The sequence below is a fragment of the Synchiropus splendidus genome, chromosome 7 (assembly GCF_027744825.2).
Source record: "Synchiropus splendidus isolate RoL2022-P1 chromosome 7, RoL_Sspl_1.0, whole genome shotgun sequence".
Lineage (NCBI taxonomy): Eukaryota > Metazoa > Chordata > Actinopteri > Syngnathiformes > Callionymidae > Synchiropus > Synchiropus splendidus.
In genome coordinates this window covers 26,255,001-26,278,971 of record NC_071340.1, presented here as the reverse complement: position 1 = coordinate 26,278,971, position 23,971 = coordinate 26,255,001, and the positions used below count along the sequence as shown (strand labels likewise).

Here is a 23,971-nt window from a genome sequence, read left to right as displayed (position 1 = left end):
TTTGAAACCATTTGTCTCCGCTCCAAACTGACTGTTAAAGAACTTTGAGGTTTGAGACCAGTGAAATGAGTTTGGTTTAGAGCGCCATTCCAAGAAGAAATGGAACGAAGCCCGTTCATTCCTCATGGAGCCAGGTCCGGAAATCACCACCGGCACCGAGGCACTTACCGAACTTTCGCTGCCACCGAAGATATCGCGTCACTTTTCTTCCTTCTGGACACCGCAGTTCCCATGCTGAAGAGGAACCGACCCCGGAGAAACAGCGCGGACCATCACAGTGACTGGACCGAGCGAAGCACAAGAGAAGGTCGGCGACGTGGATCGAAGTGAATCATCCGAGTCCGAGCAGTTCCGCGTAGACGATGGCATTCATGCTCATACGGAGGCAGGAGCGCGCCGGTGCTGGTGCTGATGCTGCGGCTGGAGGAGACGCGCACTGATCCGCGCTCCGCTCCTCACTGGAAGAGTCCAGCAGGAAGCGCCGACCATATAAGGACGCGCCTCGGTACCGGTCCGGAGTGGGCGGCACTTGCTCATCTGTAATTACCATCCACCGCCACGTAAAAGCAAGCGATACGGAACCAAACAAACACTGGGGTTTGTTCAAGAAGAATAAATGCATTTGAAATCATGAAGCCATTTGTACTGTAGTTACATCTAAAACCAGCCAAATCCCCACTCAAACAAGAGACTTCATTTCCTTCTGTCTAAGTGTTACATCAAACAATAAAACAGTCCATATGAGCCGGCGCCTTTGAAAAACAGCAGCTTGTCCCTTTAAGCTTGTTGTGACAACATGGTGGCACAAAGCCACCAAACTGTCCGCCATCAGCAGGAATTAGTTCCAGCAGTGACGCACATCATCTTCAGGCTAAAGTGGTGCGGCACCTGGGGACAGAGACAAACACGCACAGGGAGAATTATTAGACCTGTGTCTCCAATACAGCCACCTCTGTTGACCTTAGGAAAACCACAAGAAATTGTTCTCCCAGGAAAGCGTGCCAATACTCGGTCAATAAATCATCAAAGATGGAGAGCACGAACCTTTCTGTGGCCCAGAGGCATCAAGGCAACGGTACTGCACGCAATATCCAGGACGTTCTTATCATATGTAATTATACTGCACTGTCTGGCAGAGCTACATGTGTCGCACTACGAAGTAAATAATATTGATTACAATTTAATGAAATAAGAAAACAGCTATTATAGCGACACTGAGTTGATCATTGTTTTAAATCTTGAGTGACGCCAATTTTACACTGGTTGTTTTTGTGTCGAGGGCGTGGCGGGTTTGCAAAACTTAGGATGGCAGGGGGAGGTACTGCCGTCATCGCCCTCTGATCCTCACTCTCATGGTGTCGTACATTGAAGTTGGGAAGGTGGCCTACTGCGTCCTATACTGGCCAAGAAGGCAGCTTTTCAGTGCGGAATGATGCGCAACCAACAGTCCAAAGAGATCCAAATAAAACTCGCAAGTGTTCTGTTACATGACGTCTACTTCCATTTTTCAAGGGCTCCACTTTGGCGTTGTTTTTTAAGTTTTTTAAAAGAAGAGAGGAAGGTGTTAGCTTCCCCTACCGTCACCCAGAGACGTGCTTTTCCATCAGACACGTCTGTCTTGTTCAGACAGTCCCTTGAGCGCAACACGAAATATCTCTCGTCTCAAGTCCACGTCCGATTTGGTTACACAGTAATCGAAAAATATATTGTTCCCACGAAGACAAGTTGATGATTTTAGTTGTTTCTCCTTGAACTGGAATATGATCATGTTCTGAAAAGTTTGTTTTGTTTTACAGCTGATACGGACGCTGTAGCTTCCATCCTTTCCAATGGGCCTAAGTCAATGGTGGAAACAAACTTCCATGACAAAAACATTCAGCAGCTCAGAAGCTTATTGGGAATAAAATAGCAGCCCTAACCATCACCCGTTAATCCGAGATGTGAAGTCACTTATTCTTCTTGCACTACTGTAAAATCTGGTCTGCCACTGGTTGATGCCTCTCGGCTTCAGATTTTTCAGCGTGGATATGACAAACTGGACGTGCTTTGAGACGTCACAACAGAACTTGGTGAAAACGTGACAAACTTTCATGTGAAATGAAAACGATCGCAGCCTCACGATGTGACTAACACGTGGAGTGTCGTTCCAAAAGTCAAACCTTTGATGTATAGTTCATAAAACATATCTGTGTCGATGGTATGTGTTGGCAGGGCACTGAGTTCAGTGGTCGGTGGGGCGAGAGCTCGACATCCGTTCTGCTGACGTCCGGAAAGAGAAGCTACTGCCACATTGATAGAAACGATGGAAGATTTACAAAACTGTACAGGCGAGACGCAAATCTTTCAGTTGCGAATTGGCCTCAAGACACATTATGAGCTAAGGTACTGCGCAACTCATTCTTCATTAACAAGCTATAAACCTTAAAAGAGCCACCACACAGGAGTTCTCTCACTAGCTCTTAACAATATTCACAATCAAAAGCAGACTACTAATGAGCCGTGTGGGCAGACGGACCTTTGCACGAGTCTGGCATCTTAAAAAGCCTCTCTGAAGCTGAAACCGTTGGAGAACAAATGTGTCGTATGTAGTCGTGCAGCTGAAGAGCGGGAGGGTTCGGTGGAAACAAGGCTTTACCGCTGTTTATCTCAGCACCGAGGGTGAATGGCGACGCAGGCATTTGTTCCCTCACACATAGATAGACACTCCGTTTTTTAGATAAGATCTGAAAGACTCCCGATCAAACACCTCCTCACAGAAGAGTCATTAGCTCCAGGTGACTTTTCTCTCCAGTCGACGTGCGTGTTTGGAAAGCTGGGAACTATAGATTTGTCAGCCTCAAGTGATCAAATCCATAAAAGTGCATTGATAATCTGACACCTCATACTGATTCATGGCGGCCAGACTCAGAGATTAGCATGATTTAAGAGCGTGTCACCAGGTCTGCTCTCAGGAGATTAAATGGCTTATTTGTTACACAAACGCCCGTCGACATTGTCGCAAATTCTATCATCTGCTTCTGTTGGAGAAATTCTCCTCGGTTATTCTTAGGAACTTTATCTGCTCAGAATTTAGTCGGGTGAAAAAGTGTTTCAGCCCAATTGGACGATATGAAAGATGTAATTCAAAAACCAACATTCACACACGCACGAAGAAGGCTGGAGCTCCTGGTCATGGCTGTCAAAAGGTTACAGTTTTTATCTCAATTAATCGCACTAAGGTTTATTTTATTTTGTTTTGTTTGTTCAGTACGTAGCAAAGCACTTTCCTAGTTGGTGAGATCCTCACTAACATTGGAAATACAGCAGAATCTGATTCATGGCAAATGAATCCCACATGTTGTATCTGTTCTAAATGTAGCCAGGAAGTGAGAAGCGGGTTCAGAGCACGGGACCATTTAGGAATTGACCATGGGAACATGACACGGCAAATTATTGCGTCAGTCTGGCGAAGTCTGGACTTTCAAATAGCATGTAGCCATGCAGCTGGACTATGACTGGACTAGGTGACGCACGGCAGCGTGAGCTTCAGCTGCGCAGTGTAAGTAAACAAACTGCTCCTCAGATGGGAAGACAGTCTCATAAGGTTAGATACGTGCAAGAAGTGCGACCATGTGTGTGTGTAACTTCCTTTGTCGATGACTAGTGGGAATGTAAGACAAACCTGGTTTCAGTTGTGTCACCACTCGTGATGACAATGATCTGCAGAAGATTAGAGGATGTCATTTGTTGGCTTAAGGCGACAACATAACCTCCACATTAGCAACCGCTAGCATTGTCGCTAAGTTAGTCGAGGCTCATGGCAGTGATCAAACGTGTGACTCTGTGCTTTTGATACTTGACTTCTATGATTTGTGCGCTACAAAGTCTCCTGAATATTGATTTTTTTGTGCGAGTTGTATCCAGAAATCTGCAGAAGGAACCATGTTGATGGCTGTGACGGCTTCATGATGGTGATGCCGTAGAACCGAAGCTCAAATGCTGGACCTCTTAAGTTAAACCCAGAGGGGGTCCTGGTTAGACAGAAAAAAAAACATTATTCATAAATAAAATCCAGTACATAATTCCACATGGCTGAGGGCGATGGGGGGTACGACGCCCCCTAGTGCCCACTCTACTAACTTGGCATGGCCAGGATTTTCTGAAACCATGGAGGAGCACTCTCCAACTTTGGGAAGCCAAAGTCACATGACAACAGCCTCCATGGGAGTGAGCCTGAGTGAAGTAGGTCGCCATGCTGGAGGTGGGTCTTAAGTTGGTGGAAAGTCGTCGTGAGAGTCAGAATTATAGCCCTCGAACATGTCACCTCCCCCCCCTCCTATACGGTAGCTCTGGAGTGAAAGCTCAGCTAGAGAATCCCGCATGAATATTTTCACTGAGCATTTCAAACTGACCTTAATACCATCTCGAGTCGCAGCCAAGATGCTGCTGCAGCATACAAGAGAAACACCGTGAGACATCATAAGTGGCTGCACTCCAGATTTCACCTGCTGCCGTGAAAAAGTACTCGAAGCAGTGAGAGGACTGTACACAGGGACGTGGAGGCTCACACTTCATGTGAGCTCTCAGCCATCACTCCAGTCTTCAGCATCTCCACTGGCTCCTCCCAGCTCCCTCCTCCGCCTCCTCTCGCTGCACGTGAGGTCAGTCAGGCAACAGCGAGCAGAATACGTTAACAAATCGACTGGATGAATATTTAAGCCACTGCGCGAGTGTGTCTCTCATGGTTGGCCACAGTTACACTCCCTTACAACTACAGTCACATGGAAAGACGACAGACTGGGCTGAAACGTTTGCAGACAGGATTCTCAGAGAGGAAACATGACCAATGCCTGAACTCTGCCTCAGCCCGTCGCGTGCTCGACAGGCTTCACCAGGGTGCGGTGATTTGGAGGCGAGCGTGCCAAGGTGGGCTCACGTGAGCACCTTTCAAAGCTTGGTAATGGCAATGTGATGGTGCTGATCAGCTGTTAGTGATCTAGTCCACACCACCCACACGCTGCTTCGCTGCAGCGACGAGGAAATAGGAACGAGGAGAGGAGCGCCAGATTCTGAGACAGAAAGACTGAAAGCTGCCAGAAGCAAAGCCGGGTTCAGTCTCGGAGGAACGCTGCAGAACTTTGCCCACCAGCTTCCACCATGAATTTCAACCTCTCCGATGCTAAATGTCACAGTGGAAGACAGCAATACACGGCCCAGAGGCAGGCGAGCTGCCTGCAGCCAGGTGACAGATGTGAGCTGAGGTGGCCTCCGCTGCACCCTCCATGCCATAAACTATTAAAAGGCACTGAAAATTCTTTTTCTGATGGCTGTATCTATTGTCAGAAGTAGATAAATCTGCATGATGTGGCTCATCTATTGTCTTCTTAGTGTAGTGATCCAAATGAAAACATGAAAACCGCAATACACAAACGCACTTTAGAATATTTTGACAAGCCAACACTTTGACTGAGATATAAACCTGCTTCTTTCCTGCTCCTGAATTCAAATATGAGGACAAAATGTTCACCTGCTGCCTAATATATCCCAACCACTGACAGGTGCCATGGTAACCAGATGATTTCTGTTCTTCTGCTGAGACTGGCCTTATCGCTGATATTCAGCGGTTGTTTTACTGATGGTTTTATGACTCAATATTGGATTCGCAGATTACTTTTATAACAACATATTTCATAATGTGGTTCACTCATATTTAATGTGTAGCAGTAATAGACTTGACTTTCCAGTTTCGAATCAATTTAAAATATAATTAACCATGAAATAACACTTGAACTTCCATGTAGGTGTTGAAGCAAACGTTTTTCAGTGCTGTTTTTTTTGGCACCTGGTGCAGCCTTCAGCCTTGTCCTTGATCATTTCACCTATCCTCGTCTTCATGTCCTCCTTTATTACATCCATACCTTAACAGACTCTCTCCCGCTTTGCATCTTCCCTGGTACCTCCACTTAGTGGTGGACTAAGTACTGATGGGTAGATGAGGTTTCATGAAACAGTGTCCTGATGTTCAGAGGCCACCGGGTGGCACTATCTGCTGTAAAGTGTTTGGACTTGAACAAGTCATTCAATGAAACCTCACATCATTTCTAAACCAAGAGCACCATCAAGTGGCCTCTGAAAATGAGGACACTGTTTCACCAACAGTGCAGTACTGTTTCATGATACCTCATCTACGCATCACGACATGTAAGTCTCTGTACGTATAAGGCTTCATGTAACACTGTCCTTTTCCCGAAGCCTCTAGATGGCTCGCTCTGCTTTCAAATATTTGGACTTGAATGACTGGTTTAATGTAACTTCACATCATTTTCAAAGTAAGAGCGCCACCTCCTGAGCTCTGAAAGTGTGGACGCTGTTCCACGATGCCTCGTGAGCACGTCACTCCCTCCTGTTTTCTACATCCAGCATTTTCACCTGACAGACTTCTCTTATGCCCCCACAACTCCTCTCCATAGCAATGTGTTGGTGAGGCTTCATGAAACGGTGTCCTCATTTTAGAGCCCACTAGATGGCAGTCTCAGTTCTACAATTCTTGGCTTCGAAAAAACATCATTTTTAAAACAAGTGCGCCACCTCAACACTGTTTCATAAAGCCTCATCAGCCCATCACATCAGTCATGTAGGATTCCTCCTGCATTCCATCTGACCTTCTCTAGACGTCTCCGTCGGCATCCTCACAGCTACGAGCAGATCGGTGGTGTCTCTCAGCACGAATCCATTCTGCTGCTCAATGATGGTGATGTCAGTCTTGTCTTGTCTGCAGGTGAAAAAACAATATACTTTTATGGAACGCACTCGGGGGAGTAAAGTATATTGTGCATGGAGCGTGCACTCCAATGATAAAAGGTGTTTATTGCAGCAATATAACATGATAGTGGGGAGGCAGTGAAATGGTCAGAGATGCGTGGAAATAGAAGAGGTTTGCAAAAGTATGATGGGAAATCAGGTCAGAGCATTCTGCAGGGATAAAGCGAGAGAGAGAAAGTGCGGCTGCACACGGATGTACTCGCAGGGAAGGAAAGTTCCATCACAAACAAGTGCGTTCACTGCATGTGGATGAACGTGTGTCATCAGCTCGCTGGACAAGTAAGCACAGTTAAGTATTTACTAGTGAGTTGGGTGTCACATTGTCTTTCATCTTTGCTGCGTGACTCACTGTCTTGCTGTTTGAACAATGGGCCACAGCCAGTACAGAGCTGTTGGACTTGCAAAATCATGTTAACACAAGGCACGGGTCCGCTTCAGATCCAGGCCACATCCAGGAACATGACCCAGACAGCTGCCGACGGCGTGCCAGATGTCCGTCTGATGGGTCTGGGCTGAAGGCAATTCGCCCGTTTTGATTCTTATGTGAACCAGACTTGTAGGTCCGGCTGCTATCTGGGTGACTGGGTGACTCATCCAGATCTGGAGGTCTGCTCCCATGATGGGAAACAGACCCAGATGGTCCAGTGTTGAGTGTCCTTAAGTCTTTACAATAGTCAACACTGAAAGCCACAAAGGCCTGCATGACGGAAGTGTCTATCTATTGCGAAGTGCTTTGGGGTTCACACATGCAGACGTAGTTCTGGTCTGAAATGAATATCACCTTTGAACCCACATATCCCTGATCTTTGAAGTTCAGTGCATGGGATTCCAAAGGGTTTGACACAGAGGCTCCAAACTGGCTTGCTCTTGAATGTGGTGGCACTGAACGGTTCAGGCTTTCATACCTAAATCCTCTGCAACATCTCTCACTTGCCACCACTCCAAAAGCCCCATGTGTCATGGCAGAAGGATTAGAGCGCAGTCTTCTAAAAGCCAGCCTGCTCTTTTCCTCCTCCATGTATCAATGCAGTGGGAAAAAAATCACAAGGTGTCTCAAGCTGAGGGGTCCCCACGACGCACACCGTCTGTAGAGCAGCAGATTAAAATGCTTTTCTATTTGGACTCATTACACCAGTGACCTTGCTCAAGAGCATGTTCTCCAATCCAATCTCCATAAGTCAAGTGGGATGTGATTATGAGCAACACGCGCCATTCCCCCTGCTTGGAGACTGAGCCGACCCTCCTGGGTGACGGATGAGGCCCTGTGGACATCCTCCTGCCTCACCACATGTTTGGAGTTTGTCACAGTTCAGCACGTGACTGGAGGAGAAGGTGGCCTGATGGAGGTGTGGAGAACCACAAGGACGAGGAGAGGAACATCAAATCTGCCGGGCGGCGTGGATTCTGTCAGCAGACAGGGCACGACAAGGACGACAAGCTTTATATATACAGTATACATATATAAATATATTAGGGGTGGGATTTGATTAGCTTAATCTACTTAATTAGAGAATTTGAGATGAATTAATCTCAATTAATCGTATAAGAATATTTGCCACAAGAAGCCACATTTTTTATTTTGAATGAATTTGACCCTACTTCTATTCTTCTTCCTAGGTACTTCACAGGAGTTAAATGGAGAATGCGGGCGTCGATCCCGCTACCTCTCGCATGCTAAGCGAGCGCTCTACCATTTGAGCTAATTCCCCTTTGGAAAAGTCTCAAATCTCTGTCAGTTTGGATTTGTATTCATGTTGTCAGTCACAGTCCACAATCCCCATCGGATGTTCTCTTGTCCCGCAGGTGTTGGATTCCTGGTTCTTGAAGAGGTGGACCAGATCAAACTATCACCATGCTGTCAAAGAAACTCTGGTGCCATGTTTCGACACTCCGGTTTTTGTCCACCATTCTCAACAATGCTCTTGTGTTGCCTTGACAGCTCCCATATGGTCTAGCGGTCAGGATTCCTGGTTTTCACCCAGGCGGCCCGGGTTCGACTCCCGGTATGGGAATCAAAGTTTTCCTTTCTGAGACATTGATAAGAAGTCTTAATTCCATTGTGCCTCTTGCTTGGTTGCTTTGAGCCAATGGCCCACCAACCCTGCTTCCCCGGCGGCAGCCACAATTGAAGGTCCACATTCATGATTTGTGTTGTTTTCATGTTGTCAGTCACAATCCATAACCCTCATTGGGTGTCCTCTTGTCACATACGTGCTGGATTCTTGGTTTGCATTGAAGCAATCTCTTTGTTCATTTCACTCCATTCTAAAACAATGGTCTTGAGTGGACTAGACCCACGTGCTCTAGCAGTGAGTAGACCTGGTTTTCACCAAGACTGTTTGGATTCCCGGTTCTTGGCAAAGTGGAGTAGATTGAAGCGCCATCATGTAGTTTGACCTTTTGACAACGTAATGAACTTTTATTAAAAAAAAAAAAATGGTTGAGAAGCACTTCCAGCCTTTTGAGACTTGTGTGTCTGAGGTCAAGAAAAAGGTACTTTCAGTTGGTCCTCTGGTCCCACAGGTGTTAAATGGAGAATGCAGGCGTCGATCCCTCTACCTCTGGCATGCTAAGCGAGCGCTCTACCATTTGAGCTAATTCCCCTTTGGAAAAGTCTCAAATCTCTGTCAGTTAGGGTTAGGGTTTGGTTAGCGTTAGGGTTAGGGTTAGACTAGGTTAGGTTAGGTTAGATTAGGGTTAGGGTTAGGGTTAGGGTTTAGGGTTATGGTTAGGGGGTTAGGGGGTTAGGGTTAGGGGTTAGTGTTAGGGTTAGGGGTTAGGGTTAGGGTTTAGGGTAATGGTTAGGGTTAGGGTTATGGTTATGGTTATGGTTAGGGTTATGGTTAGGGTTAGGGTTAGGGGTTAGGGTTATGGTTAGGGTTATGGTTAGGGTTAGGGGGTTTGGATTAGGGTTAGGGTTGGGGGGTTAGGGTTAGGGTTAGGGTTTGATCTGACCAGATCAAACTATCACCATGCTGTCAAAGAAACTCTGGTGCCATGTTTCGACAGTCGCTCTGGTTTTTGTCCACCATTCTCAACAACTGTCTCCTTGGATTCCTGGTTCTTGAAGGGGTGGACCAGATCATACTATCACCATGCTGTCGAAGAAACTCTGGTGCAGGGTTGTGACAGTCACTCTGGTCTTAGTCCACCATTCTCAACATTGGTCTCCTTGGATTCCTGGTTCTTGCCAAGGTCGACTAGATTCAAGTACCGTCATACAATTTGACTTTTGAACAACGAAATGAATTTTTATTTTTAATGGTTCGATGAGAAGAATTTCAAGCCTTTTGAGACTTGTGTGTCTGAGGTCAAGAAAAAGGTACTTCCAATTGGTCCTCTGGTCCCACAGGAGTTAAATGGAGAATGCAGGCGTCGATCCCGCTACCTCTCGCATGCTAAGCGAGCGCTCTACCATTTGAGCTAATTCCCCTTCGGAAAAGTCTCAAATCTCTGTCAGTTAGGGTTAGAGTTAGATTAGGTTAGGTTAGGGTTAGGGTTAGGGTTAGGGGTTGATCTGACCAGATCAAACTATCACCATGCTGTCAAAGAAACTCTGGTGCCATGTTTCGACAGTCGCTCTGGTTTTTGTCCACCATTCTCAACAACTGTCTCCTTGGATTCCTGGTTCTTGAAGGGGTGGACCAGATCATACTATCACCATGCTGTCGAAGAAACTCTGGTGCAGGGTTGTGACAGTCAATCTGGTCTTAGTCCACCATTCTCAACATTGGTCTCCTTGGATTCCTGGTTCTTGCCAAGGTCGACTAGATTCAAGTACCGTCATACAATTTGACTTTTGAACAACGAAATGAATTTTTATTTTTAATGGTTCGATGAGAAGAATTTCAAGCCTTTTGAGACTTGTGTGTCTGAGGTCAAGAAAAAGGTACTTCCAATTGGTCCTCTGGTCCCACAGGAGTTAAATGGAGAATGCAGGCGTCGATCCCGCTACCTCTCGCATGCTAAGCGAGCGCTCTACCATTTGAGCTAATTCCCCTTCTGAAAGATCTTGGTTGGATGAGAATCACTTCTTGCCTTTAGTGACTTGTTTCTATGAGGTCCAAAAAAAAGGTACTTCCAATTGGTCCTCTGGTCCCACAGGAGTTAAATGGAGAATGCAGGCGTCGATCCCGCTACCTCTCGCATGCTAAGCGAGCGCTCTACCATTTGAGCTAATTCCCCGTCAGAAATGAAGAATGCAGTCGTCGATCCCGCTACCTCTTTCACTAATAAAAAAAAAAAAATTGGGTGAGAAGCACTTCCATCCTTTTGAGACTTGTCTGTGTGAGGTCCAGAAAAAGGTACATCCAACTTCAGTTGGTCCTCTGGTCCCACAGGTGTTAAATGGAGAATGCAGGCGTCGATCCCTCTACCTCTCGCATGCTAAGTGAGCGCTCTACCATTTGAGCTAATTCCCCTTTGGAAAAGTCTCAAATCTCTGTCAGTTAGGGTTAGGGTTTGGTTAGCGTTAGGGTTAGACTAGGTTAGGTTAGGTTAGATTAGGGTTAGGGTTAGGGTTAGGGTTAGGGTTAGGGTTTAGGGTAATGGTTATGGTTAGGGTTAGGGGGTTTGGATTAGGGTTAGGGTTAGGGGGTTAGGGTTAGGGTTAGGGTTAGGGTTTGATCTGACCAGATCAAACTATCACCATGCTGTCAAAGAAACTCTGGTGCCATGTTTCGACACTCAGGTTTTAGTCCACCATTCTCAACAATGCTTTTGTGTTGTCTTGACAGCTCCCATATGGTCTAGCGGTCAGGATTCCTGGTTTTCACCCAGGCGGCCCGGGTTCGACTCCCGGTATGGGAATCAAAGTTTTCCTTGCTGAGACATTGATAAGAAGTCTTATTTCCATTGTGCCTCTTGCTTGGTTGCTTTGAGCCAATGGCCCACCAACCCTGCTTCCCCGGCGGCAGCCACAATTGAAGGTCCACATTCATGATTTGTGTTGTTTTCATGTTGTCAGTCACAATCCATAACCCTCATTGGGTGTCCTCTTGTCACATACGTGCTGGATTCTTGGTTTGCATTGAAGCAATCTCTTTGTTCATTTCACTCCATTCTGAAACAATGGTCTTGAGTGGACTAGACCCACGTGCTCTAGCAGTGAGTAGACCTGGTTCTCACCAAGGCTGTTTGGATTCCCGGTTCTTGCCAAAGTGGAGTAGATTGAAGCGCCATCATGTAGTTTGACCTTTTGACAACGTAATGAACTTTTATTTAAAAAAAAAAAAATGGGTGAGAAGCACTTCCAGCCTTTTGAGACTTGTGTGTCTGAGGTCAAGAAAAAGGTACTTCCAATTGGTCCTCTGGTCCCACAGGTGTTAAATGGAGAATGCAGGCGTCGATCCCGCTACCTCTCGCATGCTAAGCGAGCGCTCTACCATTTAAGTTAATTCCCCTTCGGAAAAGTCTCAAATCTCTGTCAGTTAGGGTTAGGGTTTGGTTAACGTTAGGGTTAGGGTTAGACTAGGTTAGGTTAGGTTAGATTAGGGTTAGGTTTAGGGTTAGGGTTTAGGGTTATGGTTAGGGTTAGGGTTAGGGGTTAGGGTTAGGGTTAGGGGGTTAGGGTTAGGGGGTTAGGGTTAGGGTTAGGGTTTGATCTGACCAGATCAAACTATCACCATGCTGTCAAAGAAACTCTGGTGCCATGTTTCGACACTCCGGTTTTTGTCCACCATTCTCAACAATGCTCTTGTGTTGCCTTGACAGCTCCCATATGGTCTAGCGGTCAGGATTCCTGGTTTTCACCCAGGTGGCCCGGGTTCGACTCCCGGTATGGGAATCAAAGTTTTCCTTTCTGAGACATTGATAAGAAGTCTTATTTCCATTGTGCTTCTTGCTTGGTTGCTTTGAGCCAATGGCCCACCAACCCTGCTTCCCCGGCGGCAGCCACAATTGAAGGTCCACATTCATGATTTGTGTTGTTTTCATGTTGTCAGTCACAATCCATAACCCTCATTGGGTGTCCTCTTGTCACATACGTGCTGGATTCTTGGTTTGCATTGAAGCAATCTCTTTGTTCATTTCACTCCATTCTGAAACAATGGTCTTGAGTGGACTAGACCCACGTGCTCTAGCAGTGAGTAGACCTGGTTCTCACCAAGGCTGTTTGGATTCCCGGTTCTTGCCAAAGTGGAGTAGATTGAAGCGCCATCATGTAGTTTGACCTTTTGACAACGTAATGAACTTTTATTTAAAAAAAAAAATGGGTGAGAAGCACTTCCAGCCTTTTGAGACTTGTGTGTCTGAGGTCTAGAAAAAGGTACTTCCAATTGGTGCTCTGGTCCCACAGGTGTTAAATGGAGAATGCGGGCGTCGATCCCGCTACCTCTCGCATGCTAAGCAAGCGCTCTACCATTTGAGCTAATTCCCCTTCGGAAGGGTCTCAAATCTCTGTCAGGTTGGATTTGTATTCATGTTGTCAGTCACAGTCCACAATCCCCATCAGATGTCCTCTTGTCCCACAGGTGTTGGATTCCTGGTTCTTGAAGAGGTGGACCAGATCAAACTATCACCATGCTGTCAAAGAAACTCTGGTGCCATGTTTCGACAGTCGCTCTGGTTTTTGTCCACCATTCTCAACAACTGTCTCCTTGGATTCCTGGTTCTTGAAGGGGTGGACCAGATCATACTATCACCATGCTGTCGAAGAAACTCTGGTGCAGGGTTGAGACAATCACTCTGGTCTTAGTCCACCATTCTCAACATTGGTCTCCTTGGATTCCTGGTTCTTGCCAAGGTCGACTAGATTCAAGTACCGTCATACAATTTGACTTTTGAACAACGAAATGAATTTTTATTTTTAATGGTTCGATGAGAAGAACTTCAAGCCTTTTGAGACTTGTGTGTCTGAGGTCAAGAAAAAGGTACTTCCAATTGGTCCTCTGGTCCCACAGGTGTTAAATGGAGAATGCAGGCGTCGATGCCGCTACCTCTCGCATGCTAAGCGAGCGCTCTACCATTTGAGCTAATTCCCCTTCAGAAAGATCCCAAATCTCAGTCAGTTTGGATTTGTATTCATGTTGTCAGTCACAATCCCCATCAGATGTCCTCTTGTCCCGCAGGTGTTGGATTCCTGGTTCTTGAAGAGGTGGACTAGATTCAAGTACTATCATACAATTTGACCTTTGAACAACAAAATGAACTTTTATTTTAAATGGTTGGATGAGAATCACTTCTTCCCTTTAGTGACTTGTTTCTATGAGGTCCAAAAAAAAAGGTACTTCCAATTGGTCCTCTGGTCCCACAGGAGTTAAATGGAGAATGCAGGCGTCGATCCCGCTACCTCTTTCATTAAAAAAAAAAATGGGTGAGAAGCACTTCCATCCTTTTAAGACTTGTCTATGTGAGGTCCAGAAAAAGGCACATCCAACTTCAGTTGGTCCTCTGGTCCCACAGGAGTTAAATGGAGAATGCGGGCGTCGATCCCTCTACCTCTGGCATGCTAAGCGAGCGCTCTACCATTTGAGCTAATTCCCCTTCGGAAAAGTCTCAAATCTCTGTCAGTTAGGGTTAGGGTTTGGTTAGCGTTAGGGTTAGGGTTAGACTAGGTTAGGTTAGATTACGGTTAGGGTTAGGGGTTAGGGTTAGGGTTAGGGTTAGGGTTTAGGGTTATGGTTAGGGTTAGGGTTAGGGTTAGGGTTAGGGTTTAGGGTTAGGGTTAGGGGTTAGAGTTAGGGGTTAGTGTTAGGGTTAGGCTTAGGGTTAGGGGTTAGGGTTAGGGAGTTAGGGTTAGGGTTTAGAGTTAGGGTTAGGGTTAGGGTTAGGGGGTTAGGGTTAGGGTTTGATCTGACCAGATCAAACTATCACCATGCTGTCTAAGAAACTCTGGTGCCATGTTTCGACGCTCAGGTTTTTGTCCACCATTCTCAACAATGCTCTTGTGTTGCCTTGACAGCTCCCATATGGTCTAGCGGTCAGGATTCCTGGTTTTCACCCAGGCGGCCCGGGTTCGACTCCCGGTATGGGAATCAAAGTTTTCCTTGCTGAGACATTGATAAGAAATCTTATTTCCATTGTGCTTCTTGCTTGGTTGCTTTGAGCCAATGGCCCACCAACCCTGCTTCCCCGGCGGCAGCCACAATTGAAGGTCCCCATTCATGATTTGTGTTGTTTTCATGTTGTCAGTCACAATCCATAACCCTCATTGGGTGTCCTCTTGTCACATACGTGCTGGATTCTTGGTTTGCATTGAAGCAATCTCTTTGTTCATTTCACTCCATTCTGAAACAATGGTCTTGAGTGGACTAGACCCACGTGCTCTAGCAGTGAGTAGACCTGGTTTTCACCAAGACTGTTTGGATTCCCGGTTCTTGGCAAAGTGGAGTAGATTGAAGCGCCATCATGTAGTTTGACCTTTTGACAACGTAATGAACTTTTATTTAAAAAAAAAAAAAATGGTTGAGAAGCACTTCCAGCCTTTTGAGACTTGTGTGTCTGAGGTCAAGAAAAAGGTACTTTCAGTTGGTCCTCTGGTCCCACAGGTGTTAAATGGAGAATGCAGGCGTCGATCCCTCTACCTCTGGCATGCTAAGCGAGCGCTCTACCATTTGAGCTAATTCCCCTTTGGAAAAGTCTCAAATCTCTGTCAGTTAGGGTTAGGGTTAGGGTTAGGGGTTGATCTGACCAGATCAAACTATCACCATGCTGTCAAAGAAACTCTGGTGCCATGTTTCGACAGTCGCTCTGGTTTTTGTCCACCATTCTCAACAACTGTCTCCTTGGATTCCTGGTTCTTGAAGGGGTGGACCAGATCATACTATCACCATGCTGTCGAAGAAACTCTGGTGCAGGGTTGTGACAGTCAATCTGGTCTTAGTCCACCATTCTCAACATTGGTCTCCTTGGATTCCTGGTTCTTGCCAAGGTCGACTAGATTCAAGTACCGTCATACAATTTGACTTTTGAACAACGAAATGAATTTTTATTTTTAATGGTTCGATGAGAAGAATTTCAAGCCTTTTGAGACTTGTGTGTCTGAGGTCAAGAAAAAGGTACTTCCAATTGGTCCTCTGGTCCCACAGGAGTTAAATGGAGAATGCAGGCGTCGATCCCGCTACCTCTCGCATGCTAAGCGAGCGCTCTACCATTTGAGCTAATTCCCCTTCTGAAAGATCTTGGTTGGATGAGAATCACTTCTTGCCTTTAGTGACTTGTTTCTATGAGGTCCAAAAAAAAGGTACTTCCAATTGGTCCTCTGGTCCCACAGGAGTTAAATGGAGAATGCAGGCGTCGATCCCGCTACCTCTTTCATTAAAAAAAAAAAATGGGTGAGAAGCACTTCCATCCTTTTGAGACTTGTCTATGTGAGGTCCAGAAAAAGGCACATCCAACTTCAGTTGGTCCTCTGGTCCCACAGGTGTTAAATGGAGAATGCAGGCGTCGATCCCGCTACCTCTCGCATGCTAAGCGAGCGCTCTACCATTTGAGCTAATTCCCCTTCAGAAAGATCACAAATCTCAGTCAGTTTGGATTTGTATTCATGTTGTCAGTCACAATCCCCATCAGATGTCCTCTTGTCCCGCAGGTGTTGGATTCCTGGTTCTTGAAGAGGTGGACTAGATTCAAGTACTATCATACAATTTGACCTTTGAACAACAAAATGAACTTTTATTTTAAATGGTTGGATGAGAATCACTTCTTCCCTTTAGTGACTTGTTTCTATGAGGTCCAAAAAAAAGGTACTTCCAATTGGTCCTCTGGTCCCACAGGAGTTAAATGGAGAATGCAGGCGTCGATCCCGCTACCTCTTTCATTAAAAAAAAAAATGGGTGAGAAGCACTTCCATCCTTTTAAGACTTGTCTATGTGAGGTCCAGAAAAAGGCACATCCAACTTCAGTTGGTCCTCTGGTCCCACAGGAGTTAAATGGAGAATGCAGGCATCGATCCCGCTACCTCTCGCATGCTAAGCGAGCGCTCTACCATTTGAGCTAATTCCCCTTCGGAAAAGTCTCAAATCTCTGTCAGTTAGGGTTAGGGTTTGGTTAGCGTTAGGGTTAGGGTTAGACTAGGTTAGGTTAGATTACGGTTAGGGTTAGGGGTTAGGGTTAGGGTTAGGGTTAGGGTTAGGGTTAGGGTTTAGGGTTATGGTTAGGGTTAGGGTTAGGGTTAGGGGGTTAGGGTTAGGGGGTTAGTGTTAGGGTTAGGCTTAGGGTTAGGGGTTAGGGTTAGGGAGTTAGGGTTAGGGTTTAGGGTTAGGGTTAGGGGGTTAGGGTTAGGGTTTGATCTGACCAGATCAAACTATCACCATGCTGTCTAAGAAACTATGGTGCCATGTTTCGACACTCAGGTTTTTGTCCACCATTCTCAACAATGCTCTTGTGTTGCCTTGACAGCTCCCATATGGTCTAGCGGTCAGGATTCGACTCCCGGTATGGGAATCAAAGTTTTCCTTGCTGAGACATTGATAAGAAGTCTTATTTCCATTGTGCCTCTTGCTTGGTTGCTTTGAGCCAATGGCCCACCAACCCTGCTTCCCCGGCGGCAGCCACAATTGAAGGTCCACATTCATGATTTGTGTTGTTTTCATGTTGTCAGTCACAATCCATAACCCTCATTGGGTGTCCTCTTGTCACATACGTGCTGGATTCTTGGTTTGCATTGAAGCAATCTCTTTGTTCATTTCACTCCATTCTGAAACAATGGTCTTGAGTGGACTAGACCCACGTGCTCTAGCAGTGAGGAGACCTGGTTCTCACCAAGGCTGTTTGGATTCCTGGTTCTTGCCAAAGTGGAGTAGATTGAAGCGCCATCATGTAGTTTGACCTTTTGACAACGTAATGAACTTTTATTTAAAAAAAAAAAAAATGGGTGAGAAGCACTTCCAGCCTTTTGAGACTTGTCTGTATGAGGTCCAGAAAAAGGCACATCCAACTTCAGTTGGTCCTCTGGTCCCACAGGTGTTAAATGGAGAATGCTGGCGTCGATCCCGCTACCTCTCGCATGCTAAGCGAGCGCTCTACCATTTGAGCTAATTCCCCTTCGGAAAAGTCTCAAATCTCTGTCAGTTAGGGTTAGGGTTTGGTTAGCGTTAGGGTTAGGGTTAGACTAGGTTAGGTTAGAATAGGGTTAGGGTTAGGGTTAGGGTTAGGGGTTAGGGGTTAGGGTTTGGGTTTGGGTTAGGGTTAGGGTTAGGGTTTAGGGTTATGGTTAGGGTTAGGGTTAGGGGGTTAGGGTTAGGGGTTCGTGTTAGGGTTAGGCTTAGGGTTAGGGGTTAGGGTTAGGGTTAGGGGGTTAGGGTTAGGGGTTAGAGTTAGGGGTTAGTGTTAGGGTTAGGCTTAGGGTTAGGGGTTAGGGTTAGGGTTAGGGGGTTAGGGTTAGGGTTTAGAGTTAGGGTTAGGGTTAGGGTTTGATCTGACCAGATCAAACTATCACCATGCTGTCTAAGAAACTCTGGTGCCATGTTTCGACACTCAGGTTTTTGTCCACCATTCTCAACAATGCTCTTGTGTTGCCTTGACAGCTCCCATATGGTCTAGCGGTCAGGATTCCTGGTTTTCACCCAGGCGGCCCGGGTTCGACTCCCGGTATGGGAATCAAAGTTTTCCTTGCTGAGACATTGATAAGAAATCTTATTTCCATTGTGCTTCTTGCTTGGTTGCTTTGAGCCAATGGCCCACCAACCCTGCTTCCCCGGCGGCAGCCACAATTGAAGGTCCCCATTCATGATTTGTGTTGTTTTCATGTTGTCAGTCACAATCCATAACCCTCATTGGGTGTCCTCTTGTCACATACGTGCTGGATTCTTGGTTTGCATTGAAGCAATCTCTTTGTTCATTTCACTCCATTCTGAAACAATGGTCTTGAGTGGACTAGACCCACGTGCTCTAGCAGTGAGTAGACCTGGTTTTCACCAAGACTGTTTGGATTCCCGGTTCTTGGCAAAGTGGAGTAGATTGAAGCGCCATCATGTAGTTTGACCTTTTGACAACGTAATGAACTTTTATTTAAAAAAAAAAAAATGGTTGAGAAGCACTTCCAGCCTTTTGAGACTTGTGTGTCTGAGGTCAAGAAAAAGGTACTTTCAGTTGGTCCTCTGGTCCCACAGGTGTTAAATGGAGAATGCAGGCGTCGATCCCTCTACCTCTGGCATGCTAAGCGAGCGCTCTACCATTTGAGCTAATTCCCCTTTGGAAAAGTCTCAAATCTCTGTCAGTTAGGGTTAGGGTTAGATTAGGTTAGGTTAGGGTTAGGGTTAGGGGTTAGGGTTAGGGGTTGATCTGACCAGATCAAACTATCACCATGCTGTCAAAGAAACTCTGGTGCCATGTTTCGACAGTCGCTCTGGTTTTTGTCCACCATTCTCAACAACTGTCTCCTTGGATTCCTGGTTCTTGAAGGGGTGGACCAGATCATACTATCACCATGCTGTCGAAGAAACTCTGGTGCAGGGTTGTGACAGTCAATCTGGTCTTAGTCCACCATTCTCAACATTGGTCTCCTTGGATTCCTGGTTCTTGCCAAGGTCGACTAGATTCAAGTACCGTCATACAATTTGACTTTTGAACAACGAAATGAATTTTTATTTTTAATGGTTCGATGAGAAGAACTTCAAGCCTTTTGAGACTTGTGTGTCTGAGGTCAAGAAAAAGGTACTTCCAATTGGTCCTCTGGTCCCACAGGTGTTAAATGGAGAATGCAGGCGTCGATGCCGCTACCTCTCGCATGCTAAGCGAGCGCTCTACCATTTGAGCTAATTCCCCTTCTGAAAGATCTTGGTTGGATGAGAATCACTTCTTGCCTTTAGTGACTTGTTTCTATGAGGTCCAAAAAAAAGGTACTTCCAATTGGTCCTCTGGTCCCACAGGAGTTAAATGGAGAATGCAGGCGTCGATCCCGCTACCTCTCGCATGCTAAGCGAGCGCTCTACCATTTGAGCTAATTCCCCGTCAGAAATGAAGAATGCAGTCGTCGATCCCGCTACCTCTTTCACTAATAAAAAAAAAATATTGGGTGAGAAGCACTTCCATCCTTTTGAGACTTGTCTGTGTGAGGTCCAGAAAAAGGTACATCCAACTTCAGTTGGTCCTCTGGTCCCACAGGTGTTAAATGGAGAATGCAGGCGTCGATCCCTCTACCTCTCGCATGCTAAGTGAGCGCTCTACCATTTGAGCTAATTCCCCTTTGGAAAAGTCTCAAATCTCTGTCAGTTAGGGTTAGCGTTTGGTTAGCGTTAGGGTTAGGGTTAGACTAGGTTAGGTTAGGTTAGATTAGGGTTAGGGTTAGGGTTAGGGTTTAGGGTTATGGTTAGGGTTAGGGGGTTAGGGTTAGGGGTTAGTGTTAGGGTTAGGGTTAGGGTTTAGGGTAATGGTTAGGGTTAGGGTTATGGTTATGGTTATGGTTAGGGTTAGGGTTAGGGTTAGGGTTAGGGGTTAGGGTTATGGTTAGGGTTATGGTTAGGGTTAGGGGGTTTGGATTAGGGTTAGGGTTAGGGGGTTAGGGTTAGGGTTAGGGTTTGATCTGACCAGATCAAACTATCACCATGCTGTCAAAGAAACTCTGGTGCCATGTTTCGACACTCAGGTTTTAGTCCACCATTCTCAACAATGCTTTTGTGTTGTCTTGACAGCTCCCATATGGTCTAGCGGTCAGGATTCCTGGTTTTCACCCAGGCGGCCCGGGTTCGACTCCCGGTATGGGAATCAAAGTTTTCCTTGCTGAGACATTGATAAGAAGTCTTATTTCCATTGTGCCTCTTGCTTGGTTGCTTTGAGCCAATGGCCCACCAACCCTGCTTCCCCGGCGGCAGCCACAATTGAAGGTCCACATTCATGATTTGTGTTGTTTTCATGTTGTCAGTCACAATCCATAACCCTCATTGGGTGTCCTCTTGTCACATACGTGCTGGATTCTTGGTTTGCATTGAAGCAATCTCTTTGTTCATTTCACTCCATTCTGAAACAATGGTCTTGAGTGGACTAGACCCACGTGCTCTAGCAGTGAGTAGACCTGGTTCTCACCAAGGCTGTTTGGATTCCCGGTTCTTGCCAAAGTGGAGTAGATTGAAGCGCCATCATGTAGTTTGACCTTTTGACAACGTAATGAACTTTTATTTAAAAAAAAAAAAATGGGTGAGAAGCACTTCCAGCCTTTTGAGACTTGTGTGTCTGAGGTCAAGAAAAAGGTACTTCCAATTGGTCCTCTGGTCCCACAGGTGTTAAATGGAGAATGCAGGCGTCGATCCCGCTACCTCTCGCATGCTAAGCAAGCGCTGTACCATTTAAGCTAATTCCCCTTCGGAAAAGTCTCAAATCTCTGTCAGTTAGGGTTAGGGTTTGGTTAACGTTAGGGTTAGGGTTAGACTAGGTTAGGTTAGGTTAGATTAGGGTAAGGGATAGGGTTAGGGTTTAGGGTTATGGTTAGGGTTAGGGTTAGGGGTTAGGGGTTAGGGTTAGGGGTTAGGGTTAGGGTTAGGGGTTAGGGTTAGGGTTAGGGTTTGATCTGACCAGATCAAACTATCACCATGCTGTCAAAGAAACTCTGGTGCCATGTTTCGACACTCCGGTTTTTGTCCACCATTCTCAACAATGCTCTTGTGTTGCCTTGACAGCTCCCATATGGTCTAGCGGTCAGGATTCCTGGTTTTCACCCAGGCGGCCCGGGTTCGACTCCCGGTATGGGAATCAAAGTTTTCCTTGCTGAGACATTGATGAGAAGTCTTATTTCCATTGTGCTTCTTGCTTGGTTGATTTGAGCCAATGGCCCACCAACCCTGCTTCGCCGGCGGCAGCCACAATTGAAGGTCCACATTCATGATTTGTGTTGTTTTCATGTTGTCAGTCACAATCCATAACCCTCATTGGGTGTCCTCTTGTCACATACGTGCTGGATTCTTGGTTTGCATTGAAGCAATCTCTTTGTTCATTTCACTCCATTCTAAAACAATGGTCTTGAGTGGACTAGACCCACGTGCTCTAGCAGTGAGTAGACCTGGTTTTCACCAAGACTGTTTGGATTCCCGGTTCTTGGCAAAGTGGAGTAGATTGAAGCGCCATCATGTAGTTTGACCTTTTGACAACGTAATGAACTTTTATTTAAAAAAAAAAAAAATGGGTGAGAAGCACTTCCAGCCTTTTGAGACTTGTGTGTCTGAGGTCTAGAAATAGGTACTTCCAATTGGTCCTCTGGTCCCACAGGTGTTAAATGGAGAATGCGGGCGTCGATCCCGCTACCTCTCGCATGCTAAGCGAGCGCTCTACCATTTGAGCTAATTCCCCTTCGGAAGGGTCTCAAATCTCTGTCAGGTTGGATTTGTATTCATGTTGTCAGTCACAGTCCACAATCCCCATCAGATGTCCTCTTGTCCCACAGGTGTTGGATTCCTGGTTCTTGAAGAGGTGGACCAGATCAAACTATCACCATGCTGTCAAAGAAACTCTGGTGCCATGTTTCGACAGTCGCTCTGGTTTTTGTCCACCATTCTCAACAACTGTCTCCTTGGATTCCTGGTTCTTGAAGGGGTGGACCAGATCATACTATCACCATGCTGTCGAAGAAACTCTGCAGGGTTGTGACAATCACTCTGGTCTTAGTCCACCATTCTCAACATTGGTCTCCTTGGATTCCTGGTTCTTGCCAAGGTCGACTAGATTCAAGTACCGTCATACAATTTGACTTTTGAACAACGAAATGAATTTTTATTTTTAATGGTTCGATGAGAAGAACTTCAAGCCTTTTGAGACTTGTGTGTCTGAGGTCAAGAAAAAGGTACTTCCAATTGGTCCTCTGGTCCCACAGGTGTTAAATGGAGAATGCAGGCGTCGATCCCGCTACCTCTCGCATGCTAAGCGAGCGCTCTACCATTTGAGCTAATTCCCCTTCAGAAAGATCCCAAATCTCTGTCAGTTTGGATTTGTATTCATGTTGTCAGTCACAATCCCCATCAGATGTCCTCTTGTCCCGCAGGTGTTGGATTTCTGGTTCTTGAAGAGGTGGACTAGATTCAAGTACTATCATACAATTTGACCTTTGAACAACAAAATTAACTTTTATTTTAAATGGTTGGATGAGAATCACTTCTTGCCTTTAGTGACTTGTTTCTATGAGGTCCAAAAAAAAGGTACTTCCAATTGGTCCTCTGGTCCCACAGGAGTTAAATGGAGAATGCAGGCGTCGATCCCGCTACCTCTTTCATTAAAAAAAAAAATGGGTGAGAAGCACTTCCATCCTTTTGAGACTTGTCTATGTGAGGTCCAGAAAAAGGCACATCCAACTTCAGTTGGTCCTCTGGTCCCACAGGTGTTAAATGGAGAATGCAGGCGTCGATCCCGCTACCTCTCGCATGCTAAGCGAGCGCTCTACCATTTGAGCTAATTCCCCTTCGGAAAAGTCTCAAATCTCTGTCAGTTAGGGTTAGGGTTTGGTTAGCGTTAGGGTTAGGGTTAGACTAGGTTAGGTTAGATTACGGTTAGGGTTAGGGGTTAGGGTTAGGGTTAGGGTTAGGGTTAGGGTTTAGGGTTATGGTTAGGGTTAGGGTTAGGGTTAGGGGGTTAGGGTTAGGGGGTTAGAGTTAGGGGTTAGTGTTAGGGTTAGGCTTAGGGTTAGGGGTTAGGGTTAGGGAGTTAGGGTTAGGGTTTAGGGTTAGGGTTAGGGGGTTAGGGTTAGGGTTTGATCTGACCAGATCAAACTATCATCATGCTGTCTAAGAAACTCTGGTGCCATGTTTCGACACTCAGGTTTTTGTCCACCATTCTCAACAATGCTCTTGTGTTGCCTTGACAGCTCCCATATGGTCTAGCGGTCAGGATTCCTGGTTTTCACCCAGGCGGCCCGGGTTCGACTCCCGGTATGGGAATCAAAGTTTTCCTTTCTGAGACATTGATAAGAAGTCTTATTTCCATTGTGCCTCTTGCTTGGTTGCTTTGAGCCAATGGCCCACCAACCCTGCTTCCCCGGCGGCAGCCACAATTGAAGGTCCACATTCATGATTTGTGTTGTTTTCATGTTGTCAGTCACAATCCATAACCCTCATTGGGTGTCCTCTTGTCACATACGTGCTGGATTCTTGGTTTGCATTGAAGCAATCTCTTTGTTCATTTCACTCCATTCTGAAACAATGGTCTTGAGTGGACTAGACCCACGTGCTCTAGCAGTGAGTAGACCTGGTTCTCACCAAGACTGTTTGGATTCCTGGTTCTTGGCAAAGTGGAGTAGATTGAAGCGCCATCA

The 23,971-nt window shown here is 46.0% G+C and overlaps 1 protein-coding gene and 10 non-coding genes across 11 annotated transcripts in view; 8 read left to right on the top strand and 3 right to left on the bottom strand.

Annotated features, from left to right (window-relative positions):
- The window catches only part of nsmfb (NMDA receptor synaptonuclear signaling and neuronal migration factor b), a 32,636-nt gene extending 32,215 nt beyond the window's left edge, over positions 1 to 421 (bottom strand). The window contains exon 1 of the mRNA XM_053871394.1: positions 169 to 421. Coding sequence (XP_053727369.1) covers positions 169 to 233 — 65 coding nt within the window. The 5' untranslated portion in view covers positions 234 to 421. The remainder of the gene's footprint in view (positions 1 to 168) is intronic.
- Positions 422 to 8,437: 8,016 nt separating this feature from the next.
- On the bottom strand, positions 8,438 to 8,510 carry trnaa-agc (transfer RNA alanine (anticodon AGC)). Its single transcript has one exon. It is a non-coding gene; the product is annotated as a tRNA-Ala (tRNA).
- Positions 8,511 to 8,741: 231 nt separating this feature from the next.
- trnae-uuc (transfer RNA glutamic acid (anticodon UUC)) lies at positions 8,742 to 8,813 on the top strand. The gene has a single exon. It is a non-coding gene; the product is annotated as a tRNA-Glu (tRNA).
- Positions 8,814 to 11,538: 2,725 nt separating this feature from the next.
- trnae-uuc (transfer RNA glutamic acid (anticodon UUC)) lies at positions 11,539 to 11,610 on the top strand. Its single transcript has one exon. It is a non-coding gene; the product is annotated as a tRNA-Glu (tRNA).
- Positions 11,611 to 12,514: 904 nt separating this feature from the next.
- Positions 12,515 to 12,586, top strand: trnae-uuc (transfer RNA glutamic acid (anticodon UUC)). Its single transcript has one exon. It is a non-coding gene; the product is annotated as a tRNA-Glu (tRNA).
- Positions 12,587 to 14,702: 2,116 nt separating this feature from the next.
- Positions 14,703 to 14,774, top strand: trnae-uuc (transfer RNA glutamic acid (anticodon UUC)). The gene has a single exon. It is a non-coding gene; the product is annotated as a tRNA-Glu (tRNA).
- A 3,493-nt stretch (positions 14,775 to 18,267) lies between these two features.
- trnae-uuc (transfer RNA glutamic acid (anticodon UUC)) lies at positions 18,268 to 18,339 on the top strand. The gene has a single exon. It is a non-coding gene; the product is annotated as a tRNA-Glu (tRNA).
- A 2,034-nt stretch (positions 18,340 to 20,373) lies between these two features.
- On the top strand, positions 20,374 to 20,445 carry trnae-uuc (transfer RNA glutamic acid (anticodon UUC)). Its single transcript has one exon. It is a non-coding gene; the product is annotated as a tRNA-Glu (tRNA).
- Positions 20,446 to 21,354: 909 nt separating this feature from the next.
- On the top strand, positions 21,355 to 21,426 carry trnae-uuc (transfer RNA glutamic acid (anticodon UUC)). The gene has a single exon. It is a non-coding gene; the product is annotated as a tRNA-Glu (tRNA).
- A 521-nt stretch (positions 21,427 to 21,947) lies between these two features.
- Positions 21,948 to 22,020, bottom strand: trnaa-agc (transfer RNA alanine (anticodon AGC)). Its single transcript has one exon. It is a non-coding gene; the product is annotated as a tRNA-Ala (tRNA).
- Positions 22,021 to 23,525: 1,505 nt separating this feature from the next.
- On the top strand, positions 23,526 to 23,597 carry trnae-uuc (transfer RNA glutamic acid (anticodon UUC)). The gene has a single exon. It is a non-coding gene; the product is annotated as a tRNA-Glu (tRNA).
- The last annotated feature ends 374 nt before the right edge of the window (positions 23,598 to 23,971 follow it).